This window comes from Populus alba, chromosome 6 (assembly GCF_005239225.2).
Source record: "Populus alba chromosome 6, ASM523922v2, whole genome shotgun sequence".
Taxonomy (NCBI): Eukaryota; Viridiplantae; Streptophyta; class Magnoliopsida; order Malpighiales; family Salicaceae; genus Populus; species Populus alba.
In genome coordinates, this window is record NC_133289.1 from 24,595,991 (window position 1) to 24,614,440 (window position 18,450).

The window sequence follows — 18,450 nt, forward strand, 5'->3', positions numbered from 1 at the left end:
AAAATCAATCTAATGCTATTGCAAAGCCAATAAAACTAAAATAAAATCAAAATAAATGCATGATTGAAAAGTTGTTGAATTTCAAAAATTATTTTTTTTTCACACACATATGTACCTGAAATGTGATAATACAATTTTATGAAATGAATCTAACACTAATTAAAAGACATTAAAAATAAAATAAAATAAATGCATATGTGAAAAGTTGCCGATTTTCAGAAAAGAATTTTTACACACACGTGTACTTAAAAAGGCACCAACACAGTTTCATAAAATGAATCTAATACTATTGCAAATCCAGTAAAAAAGGAGAAGCATGTATAGTAACTATCATGCAAAAACCCAGGGTAATTAAAAAGAAAAAAAAGAGATAAAAGAGCTAGGGTCTTACCTCGGAGCTGGTTTAAGACAAGGGAGAAGCTACTATGGTAGCTACTGGTGGCAGAGATGGTGGCTGAGCCGTGGGTTGGTTCGGTTTTGATTAGTTTTCCTTCTCTGTGTTTTCTCTCTTTCTCTTCAATTTTTTCTCTCTTTTCTTTTTTTCTCCATTATGCTACTTCTTAACTCAAATAACTCTTACTATTAGCTCAAGACTCTCTTATTTCTTCCTTCTTTCTTTCTGTATTTTTTCTCTCTAGCTGGGATCTTTTTATTTATTGCTTTGCCTCTTTATTTATTGGCAATGATGATGGTTTTGATACCCTTCTTGGTACTGTTATGATTATGACCATTGATCCCTTTAAGTAAGCATGCTTGAATAGCCCTTTTCTCATTAGTTTTTGCAGCATTTCAAAGGATCATAGCTTTGTTTTCTAGGCTGAATATATTACAGTATATAGCTGTAGTTGTTTTTTAAATAATTTTTTTATGTTAAAATATATGGTAATAATATTTTTTTATTTTTTAAAAAAAATATTTTTGATAATTAACATATTAAAATAATTTAAAAACATATTAATTTTAAATTCAAAAATAAAAAAAAATTTAAAAAATATTTTTCAAAATATAAAAATAAATAAGCTTGGGCGTAAGCGTAGTGGTGTAATTCTTGGCATCATGGGAGGCGTGGGAGAGAGAAACATGCAGTCAAAGGTGAGGTCGAAACTATGAACAAAAGAGAGAAAAAACCTTCACAATCGTCCATGGGAAAAAGAAGATAACAAAAAAATAAATAAATTATGAACGCAGTGAGAACATTTGGAATTATACATTTTCCTTTGTACAGCGTTCATCTTCTTTTTCGATTCCGTTCATTGCTCTGGCGCCGATGATTCTTTGCCTTGAATGCCTGTTCAATCAATTTACTGCATCTCTTGTTCCTCCAAAACAACATGTGACCAATGGCAACTCCCACAGGCACCGCACATCCGTATCCAAGCAAAGCAAATTTCCAACTGAACAGGCTACCTGGCTCCGAAAGGATGCTTTCTTCTTGTGCTTCTGGTGGCTGTTGATCTTCAACGTCATCACATTTATTGGACAGCGGAAACCCACACAACCCTAGGTTTTCCTGATAGGAATCACTAGTGAAGGTAGAAAATTGATTCCCTACAGGTATCGTCCCCTCTAATCTATTATAAGAAAGGTTAAGAACCGATAGGAATGTCAAGCTTATTAGTGGCATCGGGATCGCGCCTGTGAGCTTGTTTTTTGAGAGGTCCAAGGACTCGAGCAATGTCAACTTCGAAAGCGATGTTGGGATCTCACCTTTCAGGTTATTTCTAGACATGTTGAGTACTTCGAGTAATTTGAGGTCGCCAATCTCTTCAGGAATCTCTCCTTCAAAAAGATTGTTTGAGAGGTCTAAGATAGTGAAAATTGTTAAGATGTTGATATTATCCATTCTATGGCCCTTGCTTGTAATTGACATCCAATCCCTATAATAGTAAGATCCCATGTACAATAGTGACCCATTGAACTTTACCCTCATTGACTTCCATATTGCAAAGTAATCCAGAGGCAGATTTCCGGTGAAATGATTCGAGGAGAGATCAAAGATTTGAAGCATTGGGAAGTCATTTGATGTCAATGGCTGGCCAATGGGACCGTGCAATCTATTTGATTGTAGGATGAGAACTTGCAAGCTGGGAAGCATCCCTAACCAGAAAGGAAATGTGTCATTAATCTGGTTATCTCCAAGGTCTACAACTTCAAGGCATCTGCAATGGTTCAGAGACCTGGGAATTTTCCCTGTCAACTGATTCCCGTATAAGTTGAGTGTCTTTAGGCTGCAGTCTTCGGTGAAATTCCAGAGCATCAACCCAAAGAATTTATTCTCCCGTAGATTTAGTACGGTGAGAGTAGCAGCAAGAGCCTCGAGACATTTTGGAATTTGACCTGTCATAGAGTTGTAGCATAGATCCAAGATTGTTAGATTTCTTATCCTGCATAATGATTCTGGAATCTCTCCAGAGAGCTTGTTCTTAGCTAGCGAGAGGAAGCTGACAGAGGGTGGTAGAATTGGGATTGATCCTTCTAACAAATTGGAGCTAAGATCAAGAAAGGTCAAGGAGCTTGAAAACGGATCAGAAGATGGTGCTTCAAATCCGTTCAAGAAATTGTTAGACAAATTCAAGTAAACTTGCCTTTCAAACTGCCAAATCCATTTAGGCACTTGGCCATGGATTTTGTTGTTAGAGAGGTCGAGCTCAACCAACCTGCTTACTTTTTGAAGGAAACTTGGGATTTCTCCAATATTGCAGTTGACAAGATTCAGCCTCTCAAGGTAGGGGAGGTCAAGAAACTCGGTTGAGTTAACAAGACCAGAAAGGTTGTGACCACTGAGTTTAATGCCAACCACATGATCAGTTGTGACTCCATGACAAGTAACACCTTCCCAGGAGCAACAATCAGTGTCAGGCTTCCATGAAGTAAGCAAAGAACCTGAGGCGCGCTGGAGAGGAAGAGGGGATTCTGGTTTGGCCGCAGATAAATCCCTTTTGAGTCGGAGCAAGGCTGTTTTTTCACTGCCAACGCAACGGTGGCCTGAGAAAGGATGAGAAGAAGTTTGTGACAAAGATGTGAAAGTAGAATTTGCTGAAGATAAGAAGGGTAGGAATAAAAAGCAACAAGCTATAATTCTACAATAATCTCTCATTTCAAGAGATAAATTTATTGTCTCGGATGTTATTGTGATGGGTCGGTGGATTTATAGAGAAAATTCCTGCACTAGCTTGATGTAGAACACTAGGAATTATTAGTTTCTTGTAGTTGGTTGGATAACAAGGTTCCAAGAAATTTCTTGGTCAACGTTCGTGAATGTGGTGGAAACCATTTCTTTTAAATTTTAAATTTTATTTTTATATGTTTTTAAATTATTTTAATATGTAAATTTTTAATAAATAAAAAATTAATATATTATTTTAATAGATTTCTAAATAAAAAAATCTTTGAAATGCAATCATTACAGCAATCTTAAACAGATGTAAATGAGAGAAGATGTGATATCCTGGCAACAACTCTTTTTTTATATATAGTCAAGATTTAAGGAAAGGTTGCGCACTTTGAGGTGCTTTTCCTCACTTCGTGGAGTATAGATTGAACGTGCAAGAACTCTCTTGAAATCGAATCTCAAGGCATGCAATGCTTGAAAAAATGTTTATTTAATTTACGTACAGGTAGGTTAATTTAGAGGAATAATTGAGTTATATTGTCAAAGCTCATAAGAAACTTAGAATAGAAGATAATTATATTGTTTAATAATTTAATTGTACAGCAAGATATCTAAAAAATATATAATAAAATAAATTATATAAAATGCTTCATCATATTCTTTAATAGATTATTGAAATAGTTTTCTAATTGTCTTCAATTGTTAATTTATTTATTTATTTATTTATTTTTTTCTCTTTACTGATTAGAAAATAATCATGGATATTCACCTTTATTATTTTCTTGTATATTAGCAATATATCTTCTTGTGAGAGAATGATAATTAATTAATGCATGTTAAGAGTTTGCTTCCAAATTAAAGTGGTGGGAATTAAAGAATAAAGATGGACCCGAAATTGTTAAGCAAGTCTTCCATTGGCAAATCTCAAATTATCTCTCAACTATGAAATGATTTTCAAGATAATCCTCAAACTAATTTTTTAAAATTGGATGTAAAAGTTAAAAAAACAAAACATTAAACCATTTAAGATATGACAAGGTGTTTCACTATTTATATAAACAATGAATCACTTTAATTTTTTTTTTAGTTTTTTTTAAGGTTTGTTTAGAATTGTGGTAGTTATTACATTTTAAAGTGTTTTTCATTTAGAAATGCCTTACAATAATATTTTTTATATTTTTTTAAAATTATTTTTGAGATCAGTATATTAAAACAATATGAAAACATAAATTTTTTTAAAAAAAAAAAAATAAGAGAAAACGGTTTCAACCTGGAAGATACTTTTAATGTAATTTGGTACTATTACCTTTGTTTCCCCCCCCCCTCTAATTTAGGCTTTTAAGCACTTTAATTTTATTTTAAAAAAAAAAAAAATTAGCCCTTCTTAATGTCATTTGGTCCTCCTACTTTTAGTTTTTTATTTTATTTATTTTATTTTTATAATATAGATCTAGGCCTTATAAAAGTGAATCCGAAATTTAGGATGATGCAACTTAACTTTTTTATTTAACTTTATCCCTTTTTAATGTAATTTGATCCTCCTTAATTGTAATTATAGGTTTTTTTTTTGTTCTTTTAGGCTTTTTGTTTATAGGCCTTACAAAAAAGAGTAAGAAACTCCTTTAATTTAATTAGTCCATATGATGCCCTTTTCTGGAGCCAGGAGAAATGCATTGTTGCACTCGAATTGAATATGAAAATGAAGATATTTGAATAATACATATGTTTAATTATAATCAAATAAATATTTTAATGATTCTTGTGTGTTTATATTTTAAAAATAAAAAAAAATATAAATGATTACCTAAAAAACTAAAAGAATTGACCCTTGATAATGGTGCTAATTCATTTGATTTAATATATTATAAATTAATATTTTTTCCTTGTCTAAAATCTTGGTGCTTCTCGAATCTATCACTATGAATAATATTGTTCTTACTCACTTATAAACATTATCTGTTATGGAGTAAATTACTTGCCTCAGTTCGTGGTTTGAATATGAATGAGTTAAAGGATATTTGAGAGTGTGGTAATAATTTTTAAAAAAGTATATTTTGTTTGAAAATATATTTAAATAATTTTTTTACTTTTTTTAAATTATTTTTGACGTTAACCTATTAAAATAATCTGAAATATTAAAAAAAATAAATTTAAAGTAAAAGAAATAAATTTTTTTATTTTATTAAAAATATTTTTGAAACATAACAATAAATAAATACAACACTTAATCAATCAGCACCTCCTTTTTATATTTGGCATGGACATACTAGTTGAAAAAACAAGTTTAATAAATTTAACTAGTTATAAAGAATAAAAAATCTTAATTTAAAAGTTTAAAATGTAGAGAGAGCTTCAAGAAACAAATTTATATTACTTTTTAATATTTTTTTTAACGAAAATATTTTTAAGTTTAAAACATGGATTAACTCATAATTATCATATACTTAATTTTATTAGTTTTTTGTTTTAAATGGTGGAATGTGGTGGTAAAATTTGAAATAGATATTAATTACTCTGCCATTAAAATCTTGATATAATATAGAATAATTATTTAGAAAAAAAAATTAAGTTTTTGGATGAACTTTTAAGAAAAGTTTTTAAAACAGGATAGCTTGAAAATACATTAAAATAATATTAATAATTTTTATTTTTAAAACTCATTTTACTATTAGCACATCTGTAAAAATATCAAAAACTTATTTAAAAACAAGAAAAACAATTTTTTAAAAAACGTGTCCACGCCACTAAAGCAATCGTGCTCACTCACTAACTTGACTTTAGTGTAGTGGTGTTAGGAAAGATAAGTAAGAAATAATGCCATTGGATGTGTGTGTCAACACCATTATTTAACACTACTAGCTTAGTTAGCATTTACTTTGATTCCTTGTTTTTTACATCAAAATTGGTCTAACACGTGGGTGTAATCAGAGAGGAGACCCAGAACGGGTCAAAGAATTAGTATTGTGTCAAAAGTAAACCTTAATACGATATTGTAAATTGTTTTTTTAGACTAATATAAAATGTACATATGAGTTTGTGTGTATTTTAATTAATCATATGAATTTTAAAGTTAACGATCATATAAGTTTTCAGTAGTCCCGAGAAACTCGAACTCATGATCATTAAAAAATAAATTTAAAACCTGATCAGTTGAGTTACCCTTTAAGATTTTATTATAAATTGTTTTTATTACATGAGTTAGATGATTTTATCCTCATTTTCATTTCTCCAACGTGCAACAATTCTGATATTTCAGAGTCTTTTGGGACATTAAAGGCTCTAGAAGAAATGGAAACCAACTAGATTTAGATATATAATTTACTTGCCAAATTGGTTTAACTAAAGAAAATCGATCTAAGTGCTGATTCAAAAATAATGTGGTGGTTGCTCAAAGGAAACCTGATGTCAAGAAAGGCTGATGCTGTACTCGTTAGTATTGATACTTTTTGTACATCTTGGGGGCAACAAGTCAATACTTATGAGTTTAGTTTTAACTATCAAATCATTGATTAAAAAATTTATTGAAATCTTTACTTTAAAATGTCTAAGAATTCTGTATATAAAATGATATCAATATTCTTAATTTAAAAGCACAATATATAAGATCTTGTGGCGCCTATCTTCGTTAAAATAAATTTCAGAGTTGACTACAATTAATTTTTAATTACAAGAGTTAAATAATAGATTTTATAATCAAACGGCTAAGCTTCTTATTTTAATTCAGCATTATATTCTCAAGATTCTTATAGCTCATTCAATGTTAATAATATACATAATTTGACCAAAAAAGAAATTATCCCAAAGATTTTATTGAATAAGAGAAATTTTATTTGAGATTTCAATTGCAACATTACCATCTTGATGTACCAAACATCCAAAATTTCAAATATTGACTACTCTTCGGTAAAAGTTTTTTCTTGGTGGAGATAGAGATTTTCTAATACTTAAATAAATATATTTTTTAAAAAGAAAATATAACAAATAAATCAATCCAAAAGCTTCCAAACAAATCAAAAACCGTGTATTGAAAAGAGGGGATATCATTCACTGTGAATATTAGGCCATTATAAGAGACTAACATATCTTTATACTTATAATTTATCTCTAAAAAATAAGAGGTCAATGGAATGAGCATAGCAAAACTAACCAAAAAAATAACAAGATGATGGTGACTGTATATATAACTGCAAATTCCAGCTAAAAAATAAGAGGATTTCTTATGAAATGCATAGCTTGAATTACATCCACCCAAGAACACAGACCAAACAAACCAATTTCGGTAGATTATGAAACTTTACATGAATTGCAACCTAATTCAGGACCTGTTCTCAACATAGATGATGTTAAAACAGTAATCATTGTTCAATTAGATTACCAAAATATGCTGTTATAATAGGCCTAACAAATGTCATTACAATTACTACACAAAACCATTACAATAGCATTACAATATATCAAAATAAGACATTACGTTCACATTAGAGAACTTAACAGCAGGTCATTATAAACTTTGTCAAGAACAGAAAATAGAAAATTTACAGCCTGATCCATTCCATTCAACGTGAAGTTATCATGCCATTACAGTCCTTCCAAGAACACAGCAGTAGACAGCAATAACATTGTTTTTCCCTCTAAGAAGCTGTTAAAAAAATATAACTTATATTAACATATGGTTCACACAACATATTTAATAAGGAAAAGACAAACAACACACAAACAATAGTAATTTCAAAGAATAAATTGTAAATAATGACATCACTTAAGGCATTATTGCATGTAAAATTAGGAAACTCAAATGAAAAGATAGAAATTTACCTCTTTTTTCTACTGTTTTGATTGCTGTTCATACATTATTTTCAACCAAGAGTATTTTCTGTCAAGATTTCCCATTGCTCTCCACATCTCCCTTCTGCTTCTTACACAGAAGAATTCTGTTGCAAAGAGGTGTATTGGACTTCCAAAGTCAACATCATGTATTGAATGCAACTCTTCCATTACCTCCTGAATGCTACACCCTTTCTTGTCTCTTGAAGGCATTGTACAATTACTAGCAATCAAAACACTGTCAATAAGTCGATCTAAACATGATAATATCTTAGCTTCCATTCCAGATCCCTTTCTTTTTTTTTTGAGGTTGCATTATGGAGGTTTCAGTAGCTTTTCTCTTAACACTACTGTGGTTGCTACTGCTGTTTGGGACATTACAACCAGCCACCATCCTACTAACATCTTCCACAAAATCAGGAATAAAATCCTCCTCTGAATCGCCACTTCCTTCCTCAAGATTTTTGTCAATATTACTTGAATTTACCAGTCCATCACCACCTTGATCTTCTTCAGAAGTCATTCCTTGACATGGAGCCCATGCATGTTGTCCAGTTGCGACAATGTTACTGAACATTGTGTCATATTTTGCACACAATGTTGGCTCTATGCCGACATGCCTAAACTTCCTTGCTCCTCTAATTTCCTAACAATGATAAACAAAATATAGTTAAATTCAAGTTAAGATTGCATGATTTTAAGGAAAACAAAATCAATTTAAGATAGTAAGTTACTAAAAAATAGACCTGTATTTTAGTTGTCCACCATTCATCAGATGCAGGGATTGTACCAAGTTCAGAGCTCCATCCAACACCAATTTCAGATATTAGCTTTTTCCAAATCCTCCAATCCTTTTTAATTCCGTACCATTTGTTCTTCAGTTGTGATTTAGTGTACAAATGTCCAGTTTTTTCTTTGAATGCAGTGATAATATATTTCCATCCAGCTTTGTCAAAATGAGCATGAGGCTTCATCCCTTTCTCAATAGCTTTGATGCATATGTCGCAAAATGTGTGCAACATTGCCTTGGTCCAAGAAGCTTTGTCATGACTTTCCGACCCATCCATATGTTTCTTACAAAGACTAAAAACAAAAATACAATTAGTTATAGTATGTTAGGATGAATGTGCAAGCAGTATGAATGTTACTGTTGGATTGTAATACAAACAAATAACATGTATAGTTACCAAAAGCTTGACAGAACAGGAACATGGTATCCAGAATGTGTGAGATGAAAAATTTCGAGACAATATAGTTAAAACAAAAGGTATGAAGAACTTAAAGAATACAAAGATGCACACATAATGTCATTTAATTTGTTATACAATTCAAAAACAAACACAATCATAAAAGAGAAGAGAAAGTGACAAAAATTGCATTATAGTACAATAAATTTAAAATGACCAGCTCGCCAAGCCATTGTAAGCAATTTACCAAACTTTATTCTTTTAACTCCTGACTGCCTTAGGAATATAAAACCAAAAACATGATACCCGTATGAAAATGATAGTGATGGTGAACAAAAAGTAATCATTGCCCGCTACCCCACTATTCTATAAAAATTTCAGTCATGTGCTACAGGTTAATCATTTATTCAGACTCATAATCTCTCAAATGTTATCATTTTCCCTTGCACAAGGTGAGTTAGAGGAGCATTGCAGGAGTGTAGATAAACCAACTCTAGTAGTGGCATGAAAAGACCAATTCAGTTGTCGGTGAAGACCATTTTTCATGACAATGAACTAAAGATAATCAAATTCTATGGAGACTATTATGACACATTAATGTCAACATTTTGATGGCTAATTCACTAACAACAGTAATGATAAATAGTTGCAGATATATTATGAATCATGTCAGAAATTAAAAAAAAAAAATTACCGTATAAAAAGTACAAATTGCTAGAACCCATTCCAGAAGCATAAAAAAAAACCTAACTAGTCATTGCATTCTATCATGAACTAATAAACCAACAATTACATGCACAGTAAGTTCCTTGAAGTAAGCCAGTAAGAAACTATGTATTTTCCATTTCTACCAGCTCTTACTATGTGCTATGCCCACTTTCAGTTGAACTAACCAAATCCACGCTTTGAACATGGCAACAACAGATCGATAATCATAACAAATAAAATGAAGTAACTAGCGCAGTAAATAACAAATGCATCGAACTTACTGAAATAAGGAAGAAGTCTAATGGTGCCTTTTCTGCAGGCTTGTGTTGTGATCATGGAAGAGTTTGGCGAATACTGGGTAGATGGTTGCTCTGGTTTATCTATTGATCAGATATACGTTTCTCCATTTTTTGCCTTTCTTTACAAACTGTAGGAGACGAGCAGGGCAGGGACTTTTATGGTAACCCCGGGCAAACATTAAAGAAAATTTAATTTATGTGGGACCCGCTTCACCAAACTCAACTTTATCCTGAACCAAACAATTATTAAATCTCCTTTCCCTCCTTTTTAAATCTCCAAAAAACACACTGCCCGGCCACTAACGAATCGGATCCTATAGATGGCATCAACCTCCGCTCCTCGCGGCGGCGGCGATGTTCCTTCTGCCTCCGGAATAATGACAACCTCCGCTTCGATGCTCTGCTCGGAGAACCAATCTCTCATCGTTGTAAGTCTCTCAAAATCCTCACTTCGATTCCAATTTCTTAAACCCACCTTTGAAACCCTAATTTGAATTGGCTTTTGTACAGGAAATGAGGAAGGTTTTCAATATGATGAAGGAGATCGCAGTTGATCTTGAGAGAGAGAACGAGTCTGCAAAAGTACTTTTTTTATAAAAAGAAAAAAAAATATTTGCTTTTTTTAAAGAGTTTGATTTCTTTGTTCAAAGTTTTTTTTTAAATAATGGGGATTTTGGGTAACTGGTTTTAATTAGTAAAATTGTAATTAAGGGTTTATTTGGAACTTCGTGATGTAAAATGGGCTCTGCTTTGATTGTAATTAATTAGAGGGAGCTAGTTGCTTGATTTCTAACTAATTAGTGCTTTTGATTTAGTAGTTCCTTTTGGCTTCATGTAGATATCTTTCTTGAAATTCAGTTTGGGATTTTGGATATCTAGCTTTCGCTTTGAATGACAAAAGATAAAAATAAAAGGGTTTGGAGAGGGCTTGAACTTCTTCGTGAATGAAGCTGATCTTCTGTTTTCTTTGTAACATCTTGAGTTTATTGATGACTATATGGAATTTTAGGTGAATGAACTTGAAAACACTGTTGCTGAGTTGTTAGCGACTTATGAAGATTGTACGTATCAGACTTCTGCAATTGAATCTGTTGGTAACACATACCAGCCTGGGGCAGAGGTGGGTTTTTTTTTCCGGTTGATTTTTAGTATTCTGTTTTTTGCATGTTGTCAGACGTACATTGGTTTGGTGTTTGAAATGCAGCTAACCGATTTCAAAAAGTTGCTTAACGATGAGTTTATGAAGTTTAAGGGTAATAAATCCTCAGCCCCACAGAATCATCCTCTACTGCGTCAATTTCGAGAAGCTGTCTGGGTACATTTCCTGACATTAATTGATTTTGACTTCTTTCCTGCTTTATTGCACTTTGCAAAGGCATCACATGACTATTTTCTAGCAGTAACATGATCTTCAGTTTCCTGTTAGTTTTTGAGATCAGTGGTCGAATCATTAAGTGGGGGACTTCATCCGCACTCTGCTGCATTAATATAATGCTGTTAATTACTTGATTGTGGTTTGTTGATGTCACTGAGGCCTTGCTTAGTGAGCTCAGTGTAGAATTCTTGGTTTCTTGATTCTAGATGTGTTGTATTGTGCTTAACCACTGGTTTTGGTGTTCCATTTTTGTCTTCTCCCACAGAATGTTCATCATTCAGGACAACCAATGCCGGGTGAAGAGCACGAGGACATTGTAATGACAAGTACCCAGTCCACCATTTTGAATATCACTTGCCCATTGAGTGGAAAGCCAATAACTGAACTAGCAGAACCAGTTTGCGGGTACTGTATTTTTACTTCAAATTTATCTTCCTATAGCAGCCCAGTTAGAATAATTAAAATTGCCGAGTTGTTTAAGATGGAAGCTTTTGTGGATCTGACCTTATTTCTTACGTTTCAAAACTTGTCATGTTTACTATTTCCCTGGTCTAGTGTGGATTGCAAGCATGTGTATGAAAAGAAAGCAATCATGGGCTACATATCCATAAATGCACAAGCCAAATGCCCCGTAACAGGTATCCCATATTCACCTGTTTTATTTTGTGAATTTGATGTACGAGTCTAACTTTTGACCATGGATCTACCTCTCAGGCTGTCCCAGGTATTTGCGGCAAGATAAAGTGGTCTCTGATCCGCTATTACTTGTTGAAATTGAGGAAATGCGCTCAATGAGCAAAGAAAATATGACTGCTACTCTGGTAGAAGATTTCACAATGACAGACGATGAAGAGGAGGATTGATGAGAGCACCTGCTGCTAGAACGTAGTCGTATTCCTCTCAGGATTTTGAACTAGCTACAGCCTTTGCTGTAGGAGTTAACTGTGTATATATTTTTTTTAATTCAAAGCTTGTCCTAATTCATCTTTCCCAAACATGTTTCTCTCTTGCTTGCAATTAGTTTACTTGCTATAATTTGCTGGTTAGAATCATGCATTTCTCTTGTTCCATGTAATTCCTGCGATCCTGCAGGAACATGTATGACTTGAATTTCTAATCAGTCTTGAATTCAAATCTAAGCCTGAAACTTTTCTTCATCAACCTCATCTTCGTCTTCCATCTGTGATCCCATCAATGCAAAAGAATCCAAATCAAGCACAATCATTGGAAAATGATGTTCAATGTTGTATTGACGTATAACGAGCAAGTAATTTCATTTGGATCCCCGTGTAAAGAAACAGGTAAGAATTTTTTTCATGTTTTTCTTTGCACCATTCTCCTTCACTTGGATACATTAAGCCCCAAGCTCAAATCGGGACGAACCAACCATACTCAAACAAAATTTTCTTTTCTAAAAAAAATTAGAGTTAATATTGCTAAACATGAACTAATTAGCGTTCATCAGAGACCTAAGGATTCAAGCCTGCCCTTTAAAAGCCCAGCTTTCTCTTTTGCACAAAGAGAGCAAATTTAGCTTAAATGCAAAAGACAAAGCACCCATCATAAATTGGTAAAAAAATACACATCCAAACCCAAGAAAATGGAAAAACTAATCCAATAGAACAAGCATATTTAGCTGCTAGTTAGTTAGAACAAGCAGCTCCTAAATCTCGAGCACAAAACCTTGTTTCAAGTTAACAAACAATGGAATTGAAAGCTTGTAACTCAAAACAAAAGTGATCGAGTAAATTCCATGTAAATTCATAGTTAGATCGTACTAAATCTTACTTTTTTTGGGTTTTTTTTTTTTTTAAAATAAATGTATGGACTCGTAAAAAATAATAAAAATTATTTTATTTATGTTTTTTTTTTTAAAGTAGTTCAAAGAAGTAATTACTAGGTATTTTTATATTATGAACATTATTTAAAGATTTAGACTAGTATGATTGGCTAATCTGGAATTTGGTTAGTTTAAAACCTAGAATGTTCCTTATTAAAAAAAAAAACTTGGTTAAACTAATTAAAAACTCGAATTGATGTAGTAATATAAATAAAACTTAATTATTAATTCGTTGATTTTAAAAAAAAATATATGATTTTAGTTTTTTTTAAAATTTTTATTTTTAAATCCACCTAAATTCATCTTTACAGTCCGTAAGCCGGTCAATCATGAACTCAAAGGTACAACGCCAACCTGAAAAGAAAGGCAACATCCTCTATCCAGGAGGACCCCTCATTACCCCCAGAAATTTACCTGCCCACAAACCCAAGTCCCTTCCTCTTCGATTCAAACCTTGACACGCACCAACAAAACATGTCCTTCCCTAGGATTCCTCTGTCTAGGGTTCCTTCATATCTTCACAACAGCAACAACTGCTTTCACCTTCTCCACCCGCCCTTTATCCCGGTATCCAAAACCCCATCATTACCCACTTACCAAACTGCCCGTACATACACTGATTTCAATTCCCAAACACAAGCACAACCCCCTCTTTCACTTCCCTCTTTAATACCTTCTCCTCCTGTTAATAATCCCAATGCCACTCATAGATGGAAGCCTATGTGCTTATATCACACACATGGCAAGTGTACTAAGGTAAAGTTTCAAACTTTTCAACTTTTATTAGCAATTATTACTTTTGCTGGTTTCCAGTGTTAATTCTGCTGAGAATTAGCTAAACTTAGATAAATAAGTGCAAACTTTTGTGGGTTTCTATTGTTAATTTTGTTAAACTTGTGAAAGGTTTGGACTTTTGAACTGTGATTGGTAATGGGATTTTTGTGGTTTTTATTCAGATTGATGACCCTGTTCATGTAGAGAGGTTTAATCATGATTGCTCTAGGGATTTTCAAGTGAGTGCTGCTGATTTTGAACGAAAAAGGCCTCAAGATTTTGACTTTTTCTTGGTGTTTGATTTGGAAGGGAAAGTTGAGATTCTTGAGTTTCCTGTGCTGATAATCGATGCAAAAAATATGGGTGTTGTCGATTTGTTTCACAGGTTAACACTCTTTTCTTTTTAAGGCAACGTCTAATGGTTTGTTTCTTTATTGTCTAAGTTAAATTGAAGAGTTTAGATATATATGAATGGAGTTTCTCTAATACTGTAAATTATTGCACCGTAAATGTTACATTGTTAATGGTGTTTGTTTGGGAACAATCGTAAATAAATTGGTAGCATGATCTGCGAGTTTGCATTGTTTTGTATTCTCAAAATTTCTTTTATACTTTACAGGTTTGTAAGGCCTACAGGAATGAGTGAGGAAAGAGTAAATGAATATATTTACAACAAATATGGAAAGTTTGGAGTTGATCGGTATGATGCCCTTTCTGCTTTTCATGTCTTTATTATTAGCAGAGCCATTTTTAGCTTAGGAAGCAAAATTCTGATGGTCACAAAAGCGTGTTGATGATTTTGTGTAGTTCCTCCTCAGCTCTTACCTGTGCATACTATTTTGACGATTAACAACTGCAAACTGATTATTTTATATTTATTGGCTCTCAATATATCTAAGATTAGTGATATCAGTGATGTTGCTGATGGATACTAAATGGGCCGTGAAACCAGCGATTTTCTGTAGTTAGTTTATGCATGATTGATGCTGATGACTGGTTGTAGCTGTCTCAAGAACATAACATGTTTTGTTTTGGAAAATCAGTAGTATGTAAGCTCCTTTGAGTTATATCAGCCCTGTTAGCTGCTTTACTAATAGTTTAGTATATACAGTTTCTATGATGCTATTAGCAACGTTAGCATCTCCTCTTGATCTCCATGCTTCCACCACCATTGGCAAATCTACTAATATTTTTCCTTTTCTGGTAATTACACCTCCATTAACTTAAATTTTCCTATTGTATTATAAGTTATTCTACATGGAATGAGTTTGGAATAGCAATGATTCATCTTGAACATGGTCTTAGTTTTCTATGTGTCCGGTGGAAAATTGACCCGTCTTACATGCATTTGCAGTGTGTGGCATGATACAGCCCTCCCATTTAATGAAGTTCTTCAACAATTTGAATCATGGTTGACGCAACATAATTTGTGGGAAAAGACTCGCGGTGGGCGCCTTAATCGAGCAGCTTTTGTAACTTGGTGAGTCTATCTTCAAACCAATTGTGTTCTTCTAAGTAGACATATTGTGAAGGGGGCCAAGGGCACCCTCAAAATAATAAAATAGGCTTCTTGCTTCTGGTTTGTGAAATAATATCCACTTGGTGTTCTGATCTGGTATCAGTGGAAATTGGGATGTGAAAACACAGGTCCCTCATCAATGCTCCGTGTCCAAGTTGAAGCTCCCCCCATACTTTATGGAGTGGATCAACCTGAAAGATGTCTATCAAAATTTTTATAATCCAAGAAATGAGGTATGCACACTGATTTTTTGACTCTTAAGGTTTCATAACACATCATTCATAATTCTAGTCATGAAAATTAAGATCATGTCTGAAGAAAGGATTTTTATGTATTTACATTAGGTTTAATGCTGCTGACATCCAATACAAACCAAGCCAAAAGCTTAGAGCATAGATCTGAATTTGCTTTCATTTTGCGAACCCTCTTAATGATTTTTCCGATTAGCACTTGCCATTCTGAATTTGCTATTTATGCTATCAACTATAAATTAATCATAGTTTCGATTAGTGTTGGGTACAAGTGACCCCCTTCATGATTATTACTGGTTGATGGCAATTATTCTTTCTTTCCTTATGTTTAACCTTCATTACTGATGACAGGCCAGAGGAATGAGGACAATGATGTCGCAGCTTAAAATACCAATGGTGGGAAGTCACCATCTTGGTCTTGATGACACAAAGAATATAGCAAGAGTCTTGTTACGGATGCTAGCTGATGGCGCAGTATTGCCGATTACCGCCCTGAGGAAGCCGGAGTCACCAGGAAGTGTTAATTTTCTGTACAAGAATCGCATATAATGTTATTGGTTCTAGCTCTGCAACTGTTTTTGGAAACCTTTCTTTGTTCATCATGAAGTTGTAAGAGCTGAGTATTCCTTCAAAACTTAGGAGAGCAAAAAGATGAGCACTAGAAAGAGAACAATGCACAGGCCAACAACAAATCATTTACACACGCTCGCTAAACATTCCTACATTTTTACTAAATTTATTTGTATTAGTTGATGTACTAAACACAAGACCTTTGTTTCATGCCAACTTCTAAATTGAATTTACATGGGGAAAAAAATTATAAAAAATCTTGAATTCAAATTTTGGAAAAGGGCATGAGAGAAAAAAAATATCATGTATTTTAGGTAGGATATATTATTAAAAATATCTTGATACTTTACAGTTAAATTATTAAAAATATCATGTGGTTAGATTTCGAGATTCTTTATTGATTGCAATTGAATCTAAAATTAAAACTTGATTATTGGTGTAACTTAAACATCCCTAAAACTAAACTAAAATTGTTATTATAACCAAGAAAAAACTAAATGTGTGTTTGATATTGTGGTATTTTTTATGGTTATTATATAATTATAATTTAGAAAAGTACATTTTAAAAAATTTACAAAATTATGACTTTGTTGTTTTTAATATTTCTGGATTTATGCCAAACTTAATATATTTTGATTATCTAAATACTTTTAAAAATATAATTGGAATAAACATAGTTTTAAGCAAGGTTGTTAATTTTGTTTTATTCCATTTAAAATGGTTGATATATCTTGGTTCAATTAAAAAAAAAAAACAGAATAAACTAGAATAAATTTTATTTCGCTCTAAATCTTGACTCATTCCAAAATTCCAACTAAAACATTCTGGTTCTGTTCCTACTAAAACGTTTCCGGCCAAATAGTTTTTTTTTTTTTTGTTTTTTTTTTTTAATTTCATTATTTATCACTTGGTTTATTAAATATTGTACTTCATAATTCATTGGGTTTTGTTTTGTTTTTTTTTTTTTGTGGTTATCTCAATTTCACAACCCTTGTCATGTATTTGACAAGTTAATTCAATTGACTCGATTTTTCTATCTATTTTTTAATTGATTTATTTTTTTCAATTTCATTGTTCAACTTTTTTAACATTTGGTTAATTATGAATTAAGTTTTGTTATTTGTTTGAGTTTTTTAAATTAACTTATTTTAATTTCATGACCATGATTAAGTGTTTTGCAAATTAACCAGAATAAAATTAAATCATTTTATAATTACATGATTTGGATCAATCTAATATATTGTTGTGTCAATATTTATTTTAAAAAAATATCTTTAATTTTTAGTAAAATTATATTTTTACCTGTTATCCAAGTTATTTTTTGACTTTTCAAGTTAGTCGGTCATGTTAGTTTAACTCTCTCATTTTTATTATTATTTATAATTTAAATTATATAATTTAAAATTAATTTATTTTTAAATTTAAATTATATTTATTGAGTATACATGTATAATAACATAATCCCAAAACAGCACCTAAATACTTTAAAATCAAAATATAATTTTCTATTAAAAAAAACAATGCATCAATCGAAAAAAATTGAGAACCTTGATTTCAACTGCACATCACTGTATTAACGGAAAAAAAACCTTGGGACTTGATTTTTTTTTTTTTTTTTTCCTATTGATGGAGAAATCAATAATTGGCGGCAATTCTTGCATGGAAAAAGAAAATTGAAGAAAAAAGGGAGCAAAATTATACTTAAGCACAACAGTATTCATTCTCTTCTTGGCGCGTGCCGCACTCTCCGAAAGAATTCCAGCATCAATGGACAACCCCTCCCACGCGTTGACTACACGTCAGTTCAGTCGCGTGGTACAAGGCTCAAAAAACTAGTTCAAAACCTCTCCTTTACAAGCCCTAAACTCTGCCTTATAAACACAAAAATCAAACAGAGCCCCAAATTTCTCCAGAACCCCAAACTCGGATCGGTCCAACTCAGTGAGTCGCTTCTCATATTCAAAACTTTCTGCCTCAAATCCCTCCAAAAT

At 32.3% G+C, this 18,450-nt stretch overlaps 3 protein-coding genes and 1 pseudogene across 3 annotated transcripts; 2 read left to right on the plus strand and 2 right to left on the minus strand.

The window, feature by feature from the left end:
* Nucleotides 1–1,228: 1,228 nt before the first annotated feature.
* LOC118037642 (receptor like protein 27) lies at nt 1,229–3,097 on the minus strand. Its single transcript, XM_035043690.1, has one exon. It carries the CDS (start codon nt 3,095–3,097, stop codon nt 1,229–1,231), a length of 1,869 nt encoding a protein of 622 aa, XP_034899581.1.
* A 4,228-nt stretch (nt 3,098–7,325) lies between these two features.
* LOC118037639 (uncharacterized) lies at nt 7,326–10,267 on the minus strand (annotated as a pseudogene).
* A 122-nt stretch (nt 10,268–10,389) lies between these two features.
* On the plus strand, nt 10,390–12,665 carry LOC118037611 (E3 SUMO-protein ligase MMS21). The gene is made up of 7 exons (XM_035043648.2): nt 10,390–10,558; nt 10,641–10,712; nt 11,140–11,250; nt 11,335–11,445; nt 11,771–11,910; nt 12,061–12,143; nt 12,220–12,665. The coding sequence occupies exons 1-7, from the start codon at nt 10,451–10,453 to the stop codon at nt 12,366–12,368; spliced, it is 774 nt and encodes a 257-aa protein (XP_034899539.1). The 5' UTR covers nt 10,390–10,450; the 3' UTR covers nt 12,369–12,665.
* A 1,010-nt stretch (nt 12,666–13,675) lies between these two features.
* On the plus strand, nt 13,676–16,562 carry LOC118037638 (uncharacterized exonuclease domain-containing protein At3g15140). The gene is made up of 6 exons (XM_035043686.2): nt 13,676–14,101; nt 14,302–14,504; nt 14,739–14,819; nt 15,474–15,599; nt 15,742–15,871; nt 16,241–16,562. The coding sequence occupies exons 1-6, from the start codon at nt 13,820–13,822 to the stop codon at nt 16,436–16,438; spliced, it is 1,020 nt and encodes a 339-aa protein (XP_034899577.1). The 5' UTR covers nt 13,676–13,819; the 3' UTR covers nt 16,439–16,562.
* Nucleotides 16,563–18,450: the final 1,888 nt, after the last annotated feature.

Bases quoted from the DNA above. Each gene is read 5' to 3' on its own strand.
- LOC118037638 (XM_035043686.2), top strand. From the start codon at position 13,820: ATGTCCTTCCCTAGGATTCCTCTGTCTAGGGTTCCTTCATATCTTCAC. The intron at 14,820-15,473 runs GTATGATGCCCT...ATGCATTTGCAG, and splicing joins GGAAAGTTTGGAGTTGATCG to TGTGTGGCATGATACAGCCC. The intron at 15,600-15,741 runs GTGAGTCTATCT...ATCTGGTATCAG, and splicing joins CGAGCAGCTTTTGTAACTTG to TGGAAATTGGGATGTGAAAA.
- LOC118037642 (XM_035043690.1), bottom strand. From the start codon at position 3,097: ATGAGAGATTATTGTAGAATTATAGCTTGTTGCTTTTTATTCCTACCC.
- LOC118037611 (XM_035043648.2), top strand. From the start codon at position 10,451: ATGGCATCAACCTCCGCTCCTCGCGGCGGCGGCGATGTTCCTTCTGCC. The intron at 11,251-11,334 runs GTGGGTTTTTTT...TTTGAAATGCAG, and splicing joins CATACCAGCCTGGGGCAGAG to CTAACCGATTTCAAAAAGTT. The intron at 11,911-12,060 runs GTACTGTATTTT...TCCCTGGTCTAG, and splicing joins CTAGCAGAACCAGTTTGCGG to TGTGGATTGCAAGCATGTGT.